The 22,591-nt window shown below is 37.0% G+C and overlaps 1 protein-coding gene across 5 annotated transcripts in view; it reads left to right on the top strand.

The window, feature by feature from the left end:
• Positions 1-22,591, top strand: part of DYSF (dysferlin) — a 3,914,743-nt gene that overhangs the window by 3,170,729 nt on the left and 721,423 nt on the right. For all 5 annotated transcript variants that reach the window (XM_044064060.1, XM_044064063.1, XM_044064061.1 and 2 more), the window contains one exon: positions 17,976-18,074. In XM_044064060.1, the coding sequence (XP_043919995.1) occupies positions 17,976-18,074 (99 nt within the window). The remainder of the gene's footprint in view (positions 1-17,975; positions 18,075-22,591) is intronic.

Here is a 22,591-nt window from a genome sequence, read left to right as displayed (position 1 = left end):
TCTGGGCAAAACCAAAAGTAGTGTGCGTGTTTGGTCCCATATCAGGGACCCATTGGCTGTTGCATATTCTATGATATGTAGTCTGAAAATTAAATGTCTGTCATTATTTAGTGACTTCAGTCCACAATGATTTGTCAGAAAACCATGAATTTTCTTAGGAACAGACCAACAGTGTGGTAAAAAATCCCCCCATAGATCTAAAGAGAGGCACAAGACAGTGCCACCCACTCTCCCAAACCTCTTTGTGGTTTATCTAGAATCCCTAGCACAATAAATTAAAAAATCAGTGATACAGGGATACGATTGGGATAGAAAACAAGAAAAAATATTGCTGTTTGCAGATGATGTAATAACATACTTGACAGATACTGAATAAGGCATAAGACAACAATTTTTGCTCCTACAAGATTTTGTGAAATCTCAGGATACAAAATTAATAAGAGCAAAATGAAAGATAGAGCAATTCATTATAAACCATCTCATAACTTAATACAGCAATACCTATTCTTGTAGGGGCATTATTAAATGTGATTATTGGAGGTGTTGATAACTAGAGATGTTAAGCAAGCCTCGGTAGAGATGTAGAATGAAATAAAAGGGAAAATCAGTAAACAAGTAAAAAGATGGAAATTACTGTCAATTGACTTAGATGATAATAAAATATAAGCATTAAAATACTTATTGTCCTACTAGTCTTGTATGTAGAGAAAGCACATTTGTACACACCAGATGCCAACTGATTGGAGGGAGTGCAGTGAGAAATTGAGAGATTTATCTGCATGGTAAAAAGCCATGGGTTAAGTTGGGGAAAATTACTCCCCTTTGCACATTGAAATATGCAAAGCAAGAGACACATCAGCTCCTGAAATTATAAACCCAAATGGCTACATGTTTACAGAGAAATATTGGTAAAAAGTGATGACTTCTCCATATTACATAACCCCCTATAATCAGCTTTCATCATTGTTAACCTGCAGGTCTGGACAGTATATATAGTGTGTGTGTGTGTGTATATATATATATATATATATATATATATATATATATATATGTGTGTGTGTGTGTGTGTGTGTGTGTGTGTATATATATATATATATATATATATATATATATGTGTGTGTGTGTGTGTGTATATATATATATATATATATATATATGTGTGTGTGTGTGTGTATCTATATATATATATATATATATGTGTGTGTGTGTGTATATATATATATATATATATATATATATATATATATATATATATATATATAGATTCACTTCAGAATGTTGAAGTTTCAAAACTTTGAATGTCATATTGTCGAGACCATATGATCGAAGTTTTAAAACTTTAAAACTCTGAAATAAATCAAAAAAGAACACAAAACCATGTTCCTCAAGGTTTCTGCAGGGGGACAAGCCCCCCTGCACCCCCCCCCGCTATTTAAATGTACCAACTCCGAGATCGCACTATAGTGAGGAAAAGGGAAAATTTCCCATTCTGAGCTGTATGCAGATCTCTGTTTAGAATGTCCGAAGTTTTAAAACTTCAATCATATGGTCTCGACCATATGAAATTCGAAGTTTTGAAACTTCAACATTCTGAAGTATGTGTTTATCTGTCTATAAAGCAGTATATATTCATAATATATTGCTGCATCTCATGCAGCCCCATGGAAAAGAGGAGAGGAAGCAGCCTAAATGAAACCGTAATCCCCTAGTTTCTGGTGTTCATGCAGGATCAGATATGTCACCTAGAAATACAGAAGCTGTGGCCTGTACTGCTTTACAAATTTCAATGTCCTGTATCTCCTGACTGATGTAATGATCCCATTTACATTCCAAAAGGAAAATGTATTTCCAAGGATGATTGACATTGTCTTCTGAGGCACTCCACACTGCTCCCAACATCTCAGCCGATGCCACCTAAGAAATTCAGCCCAACCCATTGCAGGTCTTCACAGTGTTATACCACATAATGCCCTGCTGTTTGATGTTGAGGCACACCAGCCAAATCCCTACACACAACCACTCCCATCAGTAAAATAAATGCAACTCACAACAGGTAATGCTCTAGACTGTATAAATATTAACTATGGTCAAAGAAAGGATCCTGCACCTGTAAGCTAAGTAACACTACCTTACCAACATGAAGTTGTATTGTACTTCACCATTCTCACTGCTTGTACAAACCTGATATTAAAATCCAGTTATAACTGTATTCAGCTAGCTTTCTCCAAAGTTAAAAAAAAAATCATCTTACAAGTTAGTTGTTCAGTTGCTTTCCTCCAAATATCCAGGCTGGGCCCAAGACTCCATTTTGGCTATCATGCTCCTTCATTCACCATACTAAAGACACCTTTTCAGCTATAACAGTGGGTTGTTGCATATTATACACTGAGGACCACTCCACACAGTGTTTCACATGTAAGGAAAAGTAAGCTTTTCTGGGGTAACTTAAATCAAGGAAGTCCCTTAGTCGCTAACATCCCCAGTGCAGTCTGACTACCTCAGAAGACAGGTATAAAAATAAATCTGTTTCCTCAAGCGCTAAGAATTACAAATGCCAAACCTGCTGACCAAAATAACTCGTAGTGTAAAATGCTATGGACTTTAGGGTCCAGTTGCAGATCTAAGACCATCTGAAATAGCCCTCTTTTCCTTTCCTCCAACTCACAGATAAGTTGCCATCAAGCTACCTGAAATGTAACTTCCATTCAAGCGACACATAGGAGTTATATTTTATGGGTCTGTATTACTTCATCGAAGAGTCATTTCAATGAAGCTGACTAACCCCAAATCAACGAATTGAATTTCCACGAACATTCACTACCACAAATGATTTCAGCAAGGAAAGGAAGCAGTTGGCCAATAGCACAACTTTGCCCTTTTCCCTACCATCGTGCAATCTCAGAGTTGGTTTATATATTTAAGGGGCTGTGGGAGGCAGAGCCTGCCACTTGGGTGGATTTGAAATACTGGGGTTTGTGTTCTGATGTGGTGTTGGCCAGGTGATTACTTTCCCTGGTGAATTTTTTTTCGATGGGTTCATTCACAGAAATTCAGTTGACTGATTTGGGGTTGATGAAGTCAGCTTTGTTGTAATGACTTTTCAGTGAAGTAATATAGACCCGTATTTCATTACGTCACCGACCCACAACATCACCCTATCACCCTTCAGTACATTGACCATAAATGGTCAATCACTTAATCAAAAAAAAAAAAAAAAACATATCCCTGATAATTATGAATACAAACTCCAAGATCACACAACAGTGGAGAAAGGGATTTTGCCCTTTCCCCACTGTACACTGATTCCATGGCAGTATTGTCAATAAACTAATATTTCAACAACAAAAAAGTCATCTTACAAAACAATCAGTACAATGAATGTTCGACAAATCACACTGTAGCCATGTATATGTATATGTATATCTGTGCATCGATAGGATTCTAGTACATTTGATCAAAAGTACATTTGACTGGTAAGTCATTTTGTCAAAAACTTTCTAAATTTATTTTTATTAAACTTTTGTTGACCGGATTAGTCTCACTAGTAGCCTCTTTTCAGGGGTATTTATACTACTAGGGAGAAATTTGGCCACGGTATTAGGGAACTGACACACAACTCTTTTCGATAGGGGCCATGGGATCTTTTACATCCACCTGAACTAACCCCCACACCTCATCTGAAGGACGACACACTCAGGACTGCATCACCGCCTCATGCTACACTGCAGTGTCACAAATCATCTATCTGATGTGGGGAGTAGAATCCACAGCCTTCTGCACCAAAGGTGAGTGTGTTACCTGTTATACAACTAACACTGCTGAAATAAACAACATATACACTACAAAAACCTTTATTTTGCAGGGGGCTTTGCCCCTGCGAACCCTTTAAATAAATATTCTAACAGCAAGGTCACACATCCATGGACAAAACAGAAAATGCAACACACAATGAATTAGTGCAGGTGCACATATACAGACATCTACAAATATGGGGGTACAACCTAATGGTGGGAATTACCAATTTAAAACAATTCTTCTAAATTACTGCTCTAACAGCTCTTTTGCTCAGAAGTGACACCCTAAATATCATCTCTAGACTTTAATAGTTTCAGTGAAATTGCTTTTCAGTCAAATGTACCTTTGATGAAAATCACTACAACTATATTTGTATATATGTCTATGGGACATGTTCTTCTGTGTGCTCCACTAACTCATCTTTATTCTGCCATTCACAACAAACCAAGTTCATGCTCGACTCAAACATGCTGTCATCCTTCCTCTTCCAAAAATTCCATTACTGTAAAATGCAGAATACTATAGACCTAATGCTAGCCTTGACCCCACAGTAATGGAAAAAAACATATTTATCAACAAACTTTGGATTAGTTATCCCCTTATGACATACTGCAGATAAACAGTGCTGCTTCTGTCCCATAGTACCACCACATCTTTCTTAGCACTTGTTAATATCATATTCACCAACTATGATAAAAGCATGCCGACCAAAGCCATATTCAAAGGCTTAATTAGAGCCATTGGATGTCCATATCACAATAGCTCACTGTTAAAGTTAAAAAAATGTGGATTCTCTGATAAAGTTTGTGAAATGTTTAAAAAGTACCTTCACAACAGAATATTTAATATAAGCTCAAACAATCATAATACTAACCTCCTCCAAACAGATGAAGGTATTTCTCATGGCCTAGTCCTTGTTCCCGTCTGTTCTGTTTCTTTTTGTAAATAATCTTCCATGGGAGGTCTTAAACACTGACTGCATCCTGTGTGCAGATTATGTTCTTATCCCAAAAGCAGCTGCTTCTATTCAAGAAATAAACACCACTTTACAAAACAATTTTAAAACCTTTGGAATTAACTTCAAAACAATAGAGTATCACTATAACACTGAAAAATCCACAACCATGCTGTTTGGAACCAGCAAAATGATTACAACAGCTCAGGCCAACAAAGTATTTGCTATAGAAAACCAACCACTACAAATCATGGTCCAATTGAAACACTTAGAGTTTGTTCTTGATCAGTCCCTGTCTTTCCTTCCGATGTGGAACAACAGTCCCAGAAGGTCCTTTTGCAGCTCTGTCAGCTATGTACTAATGAAGCTACACAAGCAATAGCCATTAGGAAGAATCCTATCGACTAGAATACCATTTACCAATAATTACTCCACCATTTCAGCAAAAATTAGATCTACTACAGAAAACATAAAATAGAATTCTCTGATTAATCCATCTAAATCCTTGCAATGAGCACCATTGCATAATGGTCAGTAAATCCAATTGGCTCACAACTAATGGGAGGGGCAATTTCTTGTTCAGCAGATTATTACATAAAAAATTCCACAGCATCTACGATCCATGTCTTCAAAACCTCTTACAATTTAGAAACTCACATTAGGATCTGAGGAGTGCAGACAACACCCTTCTGATCAGACCCCCGTACACTCTGGCAATTGCTGAAAATGCTTTCACCAAACTTGCTGTCTTACTACATAGAACTTAGTTACACAAGACATCAAATCCACTGGCAACGTACAAACCTTCCAGAAGTCTCTCAAAAATCACATTACATGTTCTCAGCAATGCTGTTGCTTTGACAGTCATGGTTAGAACCCATTAGTTTCTTGTTTATTTTCTTGACACATCATATCTAAAAACAAATGTGGAAATTAACTCCTATGGTCTCTAACATATTTAACCTGCATTCTCCTCTAACATGTACTCTACCTCCTAGAGCTTTATTAGATCTCAGCCTCTAATGCAATTATGACATTATTTCCTCTCCCCATTCTACAAATCAGTTTAGTTTAACTGTCTTTCTGCATTGCTAATGTTTACTTCCCTTAGCATGCTACAATATTTCTGACGTTATCTGAATGACATACACTGCTTCTCATAACACTAGGCAATATCTCTTACTTTATCTGAATGCAAATGTACACATATAGTCTTAATAATACATAACTTAAGTCATCTGTCCTAGGATTTACACTGTTTTTTTAATGTTGCAAGTCTCTTAGGCTGCTTAGTACAATAGTACAATAGTACAATTTATGCAAGAACCTACTTAGAACCTGTAAGTTCTGTGTACTGATTCTGTCATTTTTTTTTCAACATTCAATGTAATGCATTTGTCTTGTTTTTAATTCCAGCCATGTACTGCTACAGTTTACTGTAAGTGCTTGCATTGCCTTTTTGGCCTGGGTCATTTTGGAAGAGCGTTTGTGGACCAGTGTACTTAACTATTCAAAAAACAAAAAAGAAAAAAATATATATTTTACACACACACACACACACACACACACACACACACACACACACACACACACACACACACACACACACATACCTCTCAACTGTACAGATTTTCGCAGAATGTCCAGATTTTGCCTCATATTTTTGGTCTGTTTCTCATAAAATTGTGGTTTTCTAGCAAACTATTGGCAGATTATTGAGGGTTAAAGCCAGAAAATAATGACACACATTTGAGTTTCAGACTTTATACCCTTCACACAATTCATGATAATGCAAAACCTGTTATTCTATAAATGTTCTAAGTTTGTAAGAGCAATATTTAAAAAGTGTCCCTATTTTTGTGCCTTTGTCCCCCATTATTGATGGCTTTCTCCAGATTTCTTGCTCTAAGAGTTTGAGAGGTATGACACACACACAAACACATATATATATATATATATATATATATATATATATATATATATATACATATAAAACTTTAAAAACTTCTGAAATAAAAATAAAAAAATAAAAATGGAAATAAATCACGCATAGACAAAGTTGATATTTAGCATTTTCATTCTTTATTGCAATAAGAACTTCATCAGAATACAAGAAAAATAACCTGAACAGCCCAGTTAAAATACAGGAAACATGATGTAACCAGTGATAAAAAGGTTAAGTGACCATCCATACAATTAATTCGCAAGTGTGTCCCTTTGAAAGAATACTATGTATCCAGGGGGTGTGGTTAAACAAGGGTCAGTACCATCTTGAAGCACATTTGAGATTTAGGTTTTTGTTTAAGCCAAGTGAAACCTCTGCATTAAGTAAGGAGCAACTGCCATCGTAGCTCCTTTACTTCCAGCAGAGCATTGTAATCTCAGCCACCAGTATGAACAGTCTGTTTATCCAACAAGGTGCCATGTCAAATGATAAAGGAAAATACCAGCTTCAATATACAGTTTCTGCAGAGTGTTCCAGGGCCCTAGTCTGAATCATGACCAGAAAACAGCACCAACAGTACTCTTACTTTGCAGCAACCACATTAAGCCTTGCAGATAACGCCACCTTATTCCTCTCCATGAACTTCTTCATAAAAAGTGAATAAGGTGATCTACCAGAGAATGACTACCGACACTACCTGACCACTAGTACATTCAAGCAAACCCTTGGTGGATCTGCAGGCTTGAAGTCTTTATTTGATCCCATTCCCTTGACATGGAATCCTGTAGAGATCAGGTAAGTATTGCCTCATCTTGTACACTGAAGGCCTTAGAACCCTCTGGAAAAGTGGTTAGATAAAAAAAATGTAATTCTGATCTTGTTGAACATATATACATATATATATATATATATATATATATATATATATATATATGTAAGACTCCCAGTCTGTTATGTCAGACCCCTAACTCTGAGGTTCACTACTCTGGAAAGTAAACTGCTGTCTTAAAGAAACATGATAAATGCCAAAACTCTCTGTGCTACCATTAAGGCTTTTTTTGCAGAAGAGCCTGCCCACCAACTTTACCCCCAGCTATTTTTGTTGAATGTGCATCTAGTGCATATAACTGAAACATTACACTAAATAGCTTGGCACACAAAAGCTGAGCTATAGGGGACTGCCTGCTCATTGCTTAGGACTGCATGTTTTCTTTTTGTCTTTTGTGATTACCACCAATGGGAAATGCAAAGCATAAATCAGATTATACTCAAAAACACCTGCATCACTTTTCTACATCACATGTCTTTGGGCTGATCATAATCATACGCTTTTTGGAATTAGGTTTATTTGTAACACATTTACTAGATAAAAATGAATGATATTTCCTAACCACATTTAATGCACTTCCTGTGTATGCTGAGAATAATGAATATGACCTAAAATATGTCAAAATGTTTTGTCAATATAACACAGAGGATTAAGTCTATGTGCATATGAGCTTTATCCTGGAGTCCTGAGTTAGATTTTGTTAATCTCTATTTGCTTACTCTGTGACTCCAATTGTGCTGTCAGGCCATTCCCTGAAAAGAAGCATTTGTAGTCAGTGAGTTTATTTGGCTAACAATATATATATATATATATATATATATATAAATAAAATAAATATATATATATATATATATATATATATATATATGTATATATATATATATATATATATATATATATATATATATATATAGGTTTACTATTGTTTATTCGAACTGAAAAACATTTTCCGTTCAAATAAATGTATGGTAATACCGAAAGTACAGATAACTACCGTTCACAATGTTGAACCAAATGCTCGACGCATTTGACTCAACATTGGTGTCGAAACCACCACATGATAGCCGTATAGGAGCTGATGTAAATCAAACTCCCATACAGCTATCACGTTTTTGCAGGGGTGCAAGCCCCCCTACAACCCCCATACCCCCCTACTTATATATTCTAACTCCAAGATCGCACTACAGTGGGGATGTCGATGAATTCCCACTCCCCACTGTACCACAATCTCCGTGCAGATAGTCAATTTCTACTTATGCAAATGCACAACTGCAGTGAAGTGGAGTCGACTATCTGTTGCAAAACTGCTTGTGCATTCGACATTCTGTTTTTTGGCACATCACAGCCGATAGAATGTCGTTCGCACAAACAATAGTAAACCACACACATATATATATATATATATATATATATATATATATATATATATTATGAATAGCAAGTACTTATGCAGTGTTGTGAGTTATAGAGGGCAACATTAAAAATGTAGTTATGGACCACTTGGACTTATCCCCTCACCCCGTAAACTTTACATGCTTTCCAAAATTCCTTATCAAACATGTCTACTTACATTGTGTTTTATAAACCATGAACTTGACAGAGACAGTATAACACAGCTGCTTAAATGTCTTGATCTCAGTCATGACTGAGTAGAAAATTGTATATTGAAAGACGATGTATTTAGCATGGAATATTGCCCACCTCCCACATTCTTGCTGCTTACTGGCAATAACCAGCTTGTCGCACCTCCCACATCCCTGCTGCTTCTGATAAACAGCTCTGCATACCTCCTACATTCGTACTGCTTCTAATAACTAGCTCTGTACAACTCACAGATTCGTGCTGCTTCCAATAACCAGCTCCACACACTTCCCTCATTCCTGGTGTTTCCAATAACCAGCTCAGCATGCCTTTCACATCCTAGCTGCTTCTAATAACCAGCTCTGCACACCTCTCACATTCCTGCTGCTTCCAATAACCAGCTCTGCACACCTCTGACATTCCTGCTGATTTAATAACCACTTCTGTATATCATTCATATTCCTTCTACTTCTAATTACCAGCTATGTACACCTCTCACATCCCTGATACATCCAATAACCAGCTCAGAACACCTTTCTCACACCTGCTGCTTCTTATAACCAGCTCAACAAACCTCCCACACTCCTGTTGCTTCTAAAAAACAGTTCCACACACCTCACAAATTTCTGCTGCTTCTAATAACCAGCTCACACACTTCTGACATTCCTATTGCTTCTAATAACCAGCTTGGCCTCACACATTCCTGTTTTCTCTAACCAACCAGCTGTGAACTTTCTACAACTTAGAAAACTGCTTCTCTATTTGCAGTCATTTTGTCATGAACTGGCTGTTTTGCATTTTTTAAAAAGTGATTATGTCCAGCTATGATTGGTTGTGCTTGATTTAGAAACATTTTTCCTAAATGGGCCTTTCTATTAGGACAAACACTGCCACTACATGGTGTGATCAACCAGTTCAGCTCTGAGTTTACTACTCACTAACTTGGTTCAAAGTGCTGTATGGGCACGTCATATTTATAAACATATTTGTGAAGGTTGACTGAGTTTGACATGCAGGTTGACAGGCAAACATCCACTCCACATAACTGTGTTTCACTGACCTATTTAGTTACTCATAATCCAAAATTATACCTTAGCCAATCAGTAAATATTAAGACCATTGTAGTTAAAGCTGTGTCTACAGCTGAGCTGTACATAAGAACATCAAACAAGCTATATCAATTCAACAAAAAAACAATATTAACATTACAGTTGTTATGAAGTAGTGTGTATTTGAAATTCAGGACTCACCCAGCTGTAGCTCCATTCACTCCTCAGATATAAGTTTGGTTTCCCAGATGATATCCACACATCTGATGTCATTGACCACTACTGAGAAGATCTGGTTCCACAAAGCAGAGCAACATCTAATGACTACTCACATTGTGATTAATAATCTCTGCCACTGCCAGACACTATTTATCAGTAGGTTGTCATAATTAACAAATTAACTGTACTTTTGTTTTGATACTCTGTTATTGAGATAGTGTCCTCTTACATGAATGCCAGAGATCGTGCCACTGGCAGTTGCAGAAGTGTATGGGCTGCGGCTTGGGAATAGCAGTGTTGTAGGATTTAGTGAACAAATTGGCTAGGAGAACTGCAACTTTGTAGTCTGATGTCCTCAGATCAAGCATGTCATAATAGGCAACAGTAGACACCTGTGTTTGTATGCAGGTAGGCAATCAGGGGATGGGATGCTGCTGAGTATCTAATATTCTGCTAAAGAAGTGTAGCCAGCAGTTCTATGTACATTAAAATGCCTTTACAGCCTTAACAGGGCATCCACTGTGAGTGGACAGAGTTATACCCGCCAAGGTTCAGAATTCCAAAACGTTACCCCCCCCCCAAAAAAAAACAACAGCAAAAGAAACTACAGTTTTTTAAATGTTTTTGAGAAGGACAAGCCTTCCCTGCAACGCCCATGTGGAATGCTTGCCCCGCACACCACCCAAACATATACATAAAAACTCCATGATCACACAAACTCGAAAAAGGGAGAGAATTCCAAGATGGCTAAAAATTGAGTAACAGCTTAATTCTAGCTCTCCCAGTGTGAAAAAAGAAACTTAGCAGAGAAAGCCAGTGGACCTAGATTTCTGGGTAAGTTTCAGTAGCTGGCTAGTAAGTGCACTGCCTGGATGCCAAGAAGAAAGAAATGCAGAGGACCTGAAGGAAAATCAGCTACAGAAGATGACAAAAATGTACTATAGCTGTTCAGCAAAAAGCAGTGCAAGCGCCAGACTTGAGTTCCAGTAACCTAGAAGAAAGTATAAGGCAACTGCACACAGACTGTTCTAAAATATATGAAACACTGATGGACTATGTCAACTCAAACAGAAAAAGGATGGAAAAATGTAAGAAGTTTTAAACAGATATTCAGATTAGGTGATAAAACTGCAAAACTCAGAGGTCAAAATGAATAAAAGGCTGGCTGAATATGAGACTGCACAAGAAGAGAAGTTTCAAAAAATAATAGAATTAGAGGACAGAGCACGTATGGAAAACCTGAGATTTTCTGCTGTACCCGAGAATCTGGAAGAAACAGTCTATTAATTTTATGAAAGCACAAATAAGCAACTGGACTCATATTCCACAACAGGAATTGTTAATTTAAATGACACATTGTGTGTAAGCTCCAAACCTGGTTATGAGAAAACAACCTAGACCTTTAATAATAACAATGGAATCTTACCAGCAGAAGGAGCTGATTCTGACAAAACTGTGGCAGAAGGGCAAAATACTAAAAGTGGGAGACAGCAGAGTGTTTGTGGAGGATGACTAGTCATTGTACACCAGGCAGAAGAGGAGTACATTTATCCCATTATTCAGGGAATGTCAAGAACCAGGCATGAGATTCAAACTGCTGTACCCAGCTATTTTCAAATCATTTTTCCGTGAGTGAACAAAATAATTTTTGATGAAGTACATGCTAAGGAGGAAATGCAAAGGTTTTCTAACAAAAAGTGAGCTGTGAAACAGAAGGGGATTCTGCTTTTTGTTCTTCTGGTAATAAAGACCACAAAGAGACTGTGTCAGTAAAACCTTTTCCAGTGTTTCAACAGAAAATGCTAGGGGGGGCACAAGAGTTGAATACAACAATCAAAGTATGTTGAAATTGAAGCAGAGACATGGTTTGTAAGAAGGAGATGAACAGGAACAGAACAAGAAAATCTGGAATTATTGGACTTTCTTGGACTTTGTTAAACTTGTAAGGGAACTTCATATGCCCTACTTCATGTCATTAACATTTGGAGAATAAAATCAGTAACTTGGAAACTGACAAATTAGAAAACAATAATTATATTTCTGAAACATGACAGAACAAGAAAATCTGGAAGTATTGGACTTTTTTGGACCTTGTTAAACTTTTAGGGGACTCTAAAGCATATACGCTACTTCATGTCATTGATGTTCAGAAAAATACTCAGGAGGGGAGAAGAGGAGGGAGAAAGTTAACTGTAAGTAAAGCACATCTTTTTCTTCATAGTACTATTTAAATGGTACATGATTTTCTTTACATGTTATAAAGTAAAGGTTTTTCAGATATTTTTAAGTGTAATGGGGATACTAATGTAAATAGATGCCCCTGTTTTTTTTGCTTTTTGCTTCTTTCTCCCTTCTTCTGTCTTTCTCCTTGTTCAGTTTTAAGAAATGTAGGCACTGTAATGTAAAAAAAAAGATCTGGTTAAAAGAGCATGTCAAAAGAAAAAAATAGGGTGCTTTTTCTTATTCTTGCATGGGGAAATGACTGTGTTAAGGCCATAACCTAATCTAGTAAGAAGTTTTAATAGAAAACAAGTAAATGAAAAAGAATATTGAATATTATAAGACTTTTTTTCTAATAAGCAGTTTTGTGTCTGGTCCTCATGTCTCTTGGAGACAATCTGATAAGAGGAAATGACTTGGAGAAAATGTTTTCTGAAAGCATTCAGGTGTTTTCCGAGCTGACAGAGCTATAACGATAAGACAAAACCACACAGTACCTAACAAAACCACAGGCTGTAGCATGCATCTTGCATGGATAACTTTTCTTTTAGGTTAGCTCGAGTTTGTTTGTGTGTGTGTGTGTGTGTGTTTGTGTGTGTGGGGGGGGCTTTCAGTTTGGAAAACAAATTGTTCCTATTAGGAGGGAAAAACTTCAATATTTGAAGATGTACATAGTTTATGTGTTATTATGTTAATAGGTTTTAAGGGGCATTGTGTGTGTGTGTGTGTGTGTGTGTGTGTGTGTGTGTGTGTGTGTGTGTGTGTGTGTGTGTGTGTATTTTTGTTTGAGGGTTTTCAATAAAACAAAAAGGTATGTGAGATGTGGCATAGGCTCAAATGGAGATGACAAGAAACAACTGTATAAAAGATTAACCTGCTAGTCAGTACATGCATGTAACACAAAAGCTGAAACTGGACATTTAACAAAAAAGCTGTTATACATAAAAAGTGGGAATAATAATCTCTCAAGATTATAACACTTTCTATAATGCCTTTAAACGCTAATGGTCTCATAGATAAATCTAAAAAAGAAAGTGTAGTGAACTATATTAAAAATTGTAGAGGACTAATATGTGTGCTACAGGAGACATGCTTGGAAAGATTTGAACATGTGAATTTGATAAACAAAGGTTTTCAGGGTGGTTATTCATCTGAATACCTGGGAGAAATGAAGAGGGGGAGTACTTATATGACTTTCAAGAGGAGCTCCAGTAGTAATAATAGAAGAGGATACAAAAGACAGTAATGGTAGATTTGTAGTACTAAGAGGTTACTGGCAAGGGAGGAGGATTACACTGGTATGTATTTATATTCCATCAAATATAAAATATAACAGAGGAGGGTAGAGTTTTATAGAAATTTATGAAAATATTTGGCATGGAAGATGTGAATTAAGTACTAGAGTTCAGAGTGAATTTACATATTATTCCCCAGGATGCAAAACGTGTGCTAGGCTACACAGAATTTGCATTTCACAGGAACGTGTGCATTTAATTGAAGGTCTTGATACACACCTAATAACTATTTCAGATCGAGTGCCAATAATAACTAAAATAAAAGTGCATTTAATTGAAGGTCTTGATACACACCTAATAACTATTTCAGATCATGTGCCAATAATAACTAAAATAAAAACACGGGGTAATGAAGTGAAAATGAGACACTTGCACTTTCCTACCCATCTGTTGAAAAGAGAGGAATTTAAGGAATGGGTAGTGGAGATTATTCAGGGGCTGTTACAGAAGATAATAATTTCTTCTGAAAATATAGTGAGGGTGTGGGGTAAAATTAAAGTGGAGTTTAAAAATAGGGTGATAATAAAAGAAAGGGAGATATGGTTAAGAAGTAACAAGAATTACTTAGAGGGACTTTCAAATGTTAAAATTATTTCAAAATAGGGGGAGTCTCAAAGAACAACTGCAGAATGCTAAACAGAAAGTAAGGGATTACATTGATAATATGCATGAATATAGAAGGAATACTGTTAAGCAACTGTTTTTGATAATACCTCTAGAGCAGATAAACTTTTAGCACAATGACTTATGCAAAATAAAGTAGAAAGGGCTGTCACCAAGTTTAGGGTGCCTATAACAAGGAAGATAACAAGGTATCCTGTAGAAGTATTAGAAATAGTTCAGAAATTGTATGAAAGTCTGTATAAAGCTGAGAAATATGGAAATCAAGAAAAGGTACAAATGGAGATGTTCCTGGAAGAATTAAATATTCCAAGGTTAGAGAAAGAGGAGGCTCAATTACTAACAGTTAGGATAGGAGGAGATGAGATAAAATGGTGATGTATAACCAATGTATATGAAAGTCACCAGGAATAGATATTCCCATGGAAGTTTGGAACTAGGAGGAAAAAACTGATAAAGATCTGGAAGGTTTTGTGTAACAGTATTTTAAGAGGAGGAGAAGTGCCAACATGCTGGAAGAAAGTGGTGGTAGCTGTGATACCTAAAAGGTAAAGATCCATCAGATCCAGCTTCACACAGGCCCATTTCAATCCTAAACCATGATTATAATGTGTTTATATCTATAATGGCTAAAAGAATGGCAAAAGTATTGCCAAAATTGATAGATATGGATCAATGTGGTTTTGTGGAGAGGAGGCAAACATTTGACAAAATTAACAGAAGACTAATGATCCAGAGGGAAACAGAATGCAAGAAAGTTCCACTGTTGTTGGTGGGTCTTAATGTAGAGAAAGCATTTGACAGAATAAGCTCGGATTTTATGAGGAGAACATTGGTAGCATTTTCATTCCCCTGATAAAATTATAAGGTTGATTAGGAGGATATATGGGGGATCAGAGGGGAAAATTAAAGTGAGTCGGGTCCTCTGATAATCACTGATTGAGCAGAGGAACAAGGCAAGTGTATCCCCCCCCCTTGGTTATTTGCATTATATTTAGAGCCACTGGCAAAGAAAATACAGGATTCAGAAATTCAAGGATGTAATTGGTATGGTAGTCAAGAAAAGCTGTCTCTATTTGCATATGATTTTATTTGTATATCTGACAAAGCAGAAAGAGACATTACAGTGCTATGGAACATATTGAGACAGTTCTAAATCTTTTTGGGATACAAAATTAATGAAGCTAAAATAAAGGCAATAGTGGTAAATTATGTACCCACAAACAAATCGCTTCAGCAATATCCATACTTATGGGGACATAATAAATTAAGTATTTAGAAGTATGGATTAAAATGGTTTTGATGTGGCAGCTAAGGATATGTGAGAAGAGACTAAATAAAAGATAATACAAAAACTGATAAAATGGAAGCTCTGTTATATGGATATTGATAGTAAGGTACAAGCAGTTAAAATGTTTTTAGTCCCTTTAGTCTTACACACAGGTCAGGCATATTTTTTATCAACTAGAAGAGAAGTTGTGGATAGCAATTAATAAGGAGCTGAAGGATTTTATGTGGTAGGGGAAGATGGCAAGAGTCAAGTATAAGCTTATTCTTCCAATAGAACGGGGTGGATTGAGATTACCCGCTTTCAAGGAGTATTTCAGAGCAGCATAGTTAAGGTTCCTGTACATAGCATAAGCAGAACACTATAATTCAAAGTGGAAAGAGATGATGATGAAACAGGTGGGAGCTCATGAAACAAGGAGATACTGGGATTTTGGATGCAGACCTTTAATGACAATAACAATAATCATACAGAATATTATATTCATAAAGTAGCAGAATGTAGTCTACGAACTAAGCCAACATGGGAATGGAGAAAGGAGATTCTGCCAATAGGGATGACTGCAATTAGGATTACAGACAATAGGTAAGAGGGGGTTGGAATTTGTTGGAGAAAACTGGCAAAGGAACCAAGGTATTGGGAGCAAATAACTAGGGAGAAAAGGTAATGGAATGGGAAGACACCGAGAACTTATTTAGACTGCAGGTTATAGACTGCCTTTCCTATCAAGGATCGATATCAGTTTATAGGCAAAGAGTAAGAAATAGGGGCATCCTAAGTGAAAGACCAGCACGTGTAGAGTTTCTAGTAGAATCTAGAATAGCCATTAAGAAAGGAATAATTAGCAGAGCATATAAAATATTGCATGATAACTATAAGAATCAATCAGTGGAGGTTGGAAAGAACTGGGAAGAGAGACTGGATAAGAAATTCACAAAGAAACAATGGGGAGATATATGTATGTCTCCCGAATATGCAAAGATTTAGGATTTTTGCTTGGAAGTGTTTACACTGATATTTTTATACCCCAAGTAGACTCCAAAGAATTTTTCCTCAGGTAGACAGCAAATGCTGGAGGTGTGATGGGGAAGAAAGAGGTAACTGGGAACATATTTTCTGGGAATGTAATGAGTTGTTAGACTTTAAAAATTCCCTGCAGACTGCTCTGATGGAGATGCTGGGTGGACAAATTGGTGTAACTAAGGAAATTATTTTTTTGAGCCATAATTCAGATTTGGAATTGCCTAGACATAGTAAAGACTTACTGTCTAATTATGATGGCTGCCAAAAAAGCAATTACTAGAAGATGGAAATCAATGTCTAACCCAACTTTACTAAAAGTAGCAAAGATAGTAACAGAGGTAAAACAACTGGAAATGGGATCTTTCAGAAGAACGAGGTTTAAAAGAAGGCTGGAATGGAATGAGCTATGTAATGGTTGATGGTTGACTCACTATGACTGCATATGTTATAAGTGATATATAATGTTTGCAGCTACAGTTGTGTTAGCATGGTTTGTAATGTATGTAGAATGTTTACAACAGAGGTTATGTCTGCATGATTTATTTTCATTTATATAAATGTAAGATTGCCTGTGTCACACATGATCATTTAATAATGATGTTTCTTGTTTTAAAAAAATAACTTAAAAAAAGGTAGAAATTCCCCTGAAAAGGGCATTACTGCTAGCACAACTTGCCAAAAGTGATTTCCTATGGAGGAAGTCCAACGCTCAGCAGACTGAATTTTGGGCTGCCCAAGCATTCAATCTTCATCCACCTGTAGCAGATATGGTGCTATATTGGTGACAAATGTGTAATTTTTCTTTAATTTTCTTTAAGCTGAAGATGCAGTGAAAAATAATGTGTGTGGAGGGTGGATGGGGGGTTGCAGATTTCCCTGTGTTCAAAAAACACTTTTCACAAATGCAAGTCACTGCCAACCTGTGTGTGTGTGTGTGTGTGTGTGTGTGTGTGTGTGTGTGTGTGTGTGTGTGTGTGTGTGTGTGTCTGTGCATGTGTTTGCATCTGGATGTCTATATTTGTATGTTTATGTCCTTTCTTATTTTCTGTGGGCTACATCTCTGCTGTGTTCTAATAATCACACAGGACTGAAAGTCTACTGATATTCAGAAGAACTATTGTTTCAGTTAATTTATTTTTGATTGTTATATTGCAGGAGGAAGAATTCATTGACTGGTGGAGCAAATTCTACGCTTCAGTTGGAGAAAGAAAAAAATGTGGTTCCTACCTAGAGAAAGGCTTTGATACACTAAAGGTAACTGAATTTAAAAATGCTTGTTACCTATTAAAGACGTAAAGGTGTAATGAGACAGAAAGCCATTATGTGTTTTCTTTTTCAGTGTGTGTGCGTGTTTACAGTTCATATACTTATGACACAAAATGCAAGTCATTATTGCACATCAGATGAAAAGCATGAAATATGAAATATTTTAATATGAATCAAAAAATCCCTCTGAAGGCTATATTATTTTGGTCCTCATTTTCCATTGTGTTAATCCAAAAAGGCTTAGCTGAGATACAGCAATTTATAGAACTTGAAATTATTATACCTAAAGATTTTTTACTCCATTCTGCTACATGATTGACACATATGTATATGTAAATGTATTTATTTAGGGCACTGTTCGTAAAACCTTTGCCCTTCGGATCAGGTCTACTATACCACAGAGCAGCATACCAAAGCCCTTTGTGATTCATAAAACATGACACAATGGCATAAGACATTGTTTGCAGTTATACCCTATTGGGCAAACATAGTACTCGTATGTGGTTCAAAGACACAACACCATCAATATAATGGCTGATCCCAGTACGGTAACTGATAGGGCTCAAACTATATGCAATCCATTTGTGTTGCAACTGGCAGGACAGTGATCTCATTTCCATTCTAATGTATTGCATGTAGAGTGGAACAACACACACTTAACCTTGTCTGCATAGCTGAAAAAACTGGTGGCAACTGTGTTCTGTACTATCTTGCTGTCACAATTACACAGTGATACTGTTGAACTCCAACCAGTAGGAGCTTGCACAGCACCAGACCCCTTCATTACCATCTTATGGTATTGACCTTGTCTCCAGTTTCTTGCCTAATGACTGTGAAAACTTTATGAATCACAATCAGGCATAATGCTGAAGCACAGTGCAGCAGGTAGAATCTGTTTGGTAAACTATACAAAGTATACCTTGCTGCATATCTTAATATATAGCTTTTCCCTGCTGTGCTAGATTGTGATGTCATTTATTTATTTAACATTTGTTTACTGGGAAAGTCCGACTTGGTATGAAGCCAATTTTCAGCAGAGGCCCAGGGAGAAATGCTCCAGACCCATGTCTTTGTAACGTGGGGAGGAAACCGGAGTACCCAGAAAAAACTCACATGAACGCAGGGAGGACATGCAGACTCCACACAGAACGTACCCCAGCTGAGAATCAAATCGGAGAACCTCTTGCTGTGAGGTGACAACACTACTGCTACACCACTGTGCTGTCCAACACAAAACTCATGCAATGCAAAGTTGTACAGCAGCTGTAGAGCAGCAGATGGAATCTGGAATAAACCAATACTGGAGAGAGTACTATAACACTGTGTACTGTAAGCTCCACAATTCATAAAGAATATGTTTTTTTCTGCACTTTGTCAAGAAGGACCATGTTCCATCTCTATGAAAGATTATTTTGAATGGTAACACACTAAACAGAATATAGACTGCTTGTACACCTGTACACACCATATTTATGAATTCCACATGCTAATATTAACTTGTTGACTTGACAGTCTTACAATAACATTAGAGTCAATAAATGTTACCCTTTTCAGGTGTGATATGGTTGGATAAAAGAGGCATGTAGTGATGCACAAGACTATCAGATAACCTGAATATCTAACTAGCAATAATTATGAAGCTTAGTTAAACTGCATCATGTTGACATGAAATAGTAGTAATGCTCAGCCCCCCCAACCAACACTACATGAACTGCAAGTAGGAAATTACAGACTGGGTTATTCATGGTGAATATGGGGAAGGGGCATGTTTGTATGAACATGTGCAGTATGCAAAGCATTAGCATGAACATCTGTGGCACAGTCCATAATGTATACTGCGAAAAACAGTAACAAAAATGAGGGCAACTAGGGAATACATTGAGAACATTAAATCTAAAGAAATTATGCATTAGGATCTTTAACACTAATGTCATATTCCAGGTGAGAGCACTACCATTAACTGCGTACTTCTACTTAACCAGTCCTACATGCTGTCAGTATCTTAGTGTATCAGAATGTCATTCGTTATTGGTGGTGTGCAATGGTGTGAAGTAACATAACTCAGAGAAAAGGATAAAAGTGGCTGATTTGGTTTATAACACTGCTGTTTTGGGAAAATTGTGCCATGTAAAAATCTAAACATTCACGATCAGGTAGCATGTGTGGGAATTAAAAAAAAAAAAAAAGAATATATATATATATGTATATATATATATATATATATATATATATATATATATATATATATATAGTTTTACTTTCAAATGTCAAATTACCAAAATTTCGAAATCCAGAATATCGAGACTAGAACGCAGAAAGTTCATTATACTTAAATGTCACAATACTGAGTGTTTAAACCTCGAATTGGGTGTTAAAACACTGTTGAAAATGTTTAAATTGTATGCTGTGGCTTTAAGACGGTTTACGTTTTAGTGAAGTAAATAGCAAGAAAAGGTGTCTGAAGTTATCTTTTAAGCTCCGGTGAGTATATGAGAGATATATAGTAATTTGCAGTCTGACAACAGTGAAGTAGTGTCACTGAGATAGGGTTAAAAAGAGTTTGTTGCAATTTACACATGCAGCACCAAATGGTATGTTTACTGTTTTCTTCTATGTAGTGTGATCTCGGAGTTGATATATTTAACTTACAGGAGGTGTGGGGGGTGCAGTGGTGGAGCTTGTCCCCCTGCTTAAACTTGAAGAAGTGTAAAATTGTCTTATATTTGTTGTTGTGTGTTTTTGTGGTGGCGGTGAGGAAGTGTAGCTTTGCTGTATTTGTTTCGATATTATGGGACTTGATGTTTTCAGGTTTCAGTATATCGGTGTTTCAATGTTCTAGTCTCTATATTCTGTATTTCAAGATTTTGGAAATTCGACTTTTGAAAGTAGAACCATTAACATATATGTGTGTGTGTTTGTGTGTGTGTGTGTGTGTGTGTGTGTGTGTGTGTGTCTCTCTCTCTTTTTATATATATGTATATATATATATCTATATATATCTATATATATATATATATATATATATATATATATATATATATTCGCCTCAGAGTAAGACGCTGTCCGGTTCGATTCTCAGCTAGAGCATCTTCTTCATGGAGACATGCGTGAATGGGTGTACCTTCATTGAAGGTTGTGCATCAGGGCTGGTAACTCGGCACGTAAAATTCAACTACCAATCATTAGCGGACCGGAGTTCCAATGGCATGCTACAGTACAGGCCACCCTCTCAAACTCAGGAAACCCACACAGCCTTCCTGAAGACACTGGATTACTCAAGCCATCTCTTTCTATGAATAAGGTTTCTGGATGAAAAACTGGTTGCCATTGAACAACTAGTCACCAGTCTCACTAGAGGAGATCTGATACTATATCTCATCAAAGAAAACAACATGGGGGTCAAATGCTCCACAATCGAAGATAGATCAGAACAGGAGATGGCCCAATAAACTATCCCAACTAGAAATCCACATCCAACTCAAACCCCAAACAAAAACTAGTCACCCGTCCCCACAAAGCAAAAAACCTCTAACTTCAAGACAGGTGTATAATCAGACAAGGCCCCCCCGAGACAATGGAAGTATAACCCAACCATGAATCAGACCCAAAACTAACCTGACCAGAACCAAGGACTGTATTGATCAGGCAATCCCAAAAAAAACCAAGACTCAGAACCACCCAAAAAACTCCAGTCCTCTGGAAAACACAGGCCATATCCAAACACAATAAGACAAGAAAGCCATTACATGAAAAAGCAAAATCCCAAAAAGGCAGCTATGAACATCAGCAGGCCGTATGAACCAGCACGATCCCCTCATAACCAAATCATAGGCCAACTTACAGAGAAACAAAGTCTAATGGCAAAGACATTCATAAGGCCTTCTAGCTGTATGTCAGAAACCTGCGGAAACTCCCAGATACCAAAAGACGGAAGGCAGAATGATCAAAAAATCACTGAACTCACAGACATTGCCAACATACTTCCAGACAGGTTGCCAAACTCTTCACTCCAAAAGGAAGGATAACTATCTATCCCAGCTCCCCCTCTACCCACATCTCAAATGCAGGTGAAAGCTGCTCTCTATCTAGTGAAAAACAGCAAATCTCTAAAATCATAAGCACACAGCATCAATGGGACATACTGGGTCCCCAAGAACTAACTTCACATTCTCTCCCAGCAGTTTAATCTCTTTAACACCACGGCATATATGTGCCCAAGGAGGAAGGTGATGGCAGCTGTGGTCCCACTCCACAGTGGCAGTCCCTCTAATGGACTTCTGGTACAGATCAGCCTATAATTACAACCTACCTAGCTGCAAGCAAGCCAAGGAGAGGATCATAATAATGGAACTTAATAAAAGCAGGAATAGGGGACATAGGGACTTGGACCCAACTCCAGTTTGGCTTTGTCAAGGGCAAGGCATTGCCTTTTTGAACTCTATTCCACTTCTTCAAACAGTCACCGAGGCCATTGATGAGGAAAGGCATACATACAGCCTACCTTG

Source organism: Protopterus annectens, chromosome 2.part2 (genome assembly GCF_019279795.1).
Source record: "Protopterus annectens isolate FY-2018-M chromosome 2.part2, PAN1.0, whole genome shotgun sequence".
In the NCBI taxonomy this organism is placed as follows: domain Eukaryota; kingdom Metazoa; phylum Chordata; order Ceratodontiformes; family Protopteridae; genus Protopterus; species Protopterus annectens.
This window is presented reverse-complemented; position numbering and strand designations above follow the sequence as displayed.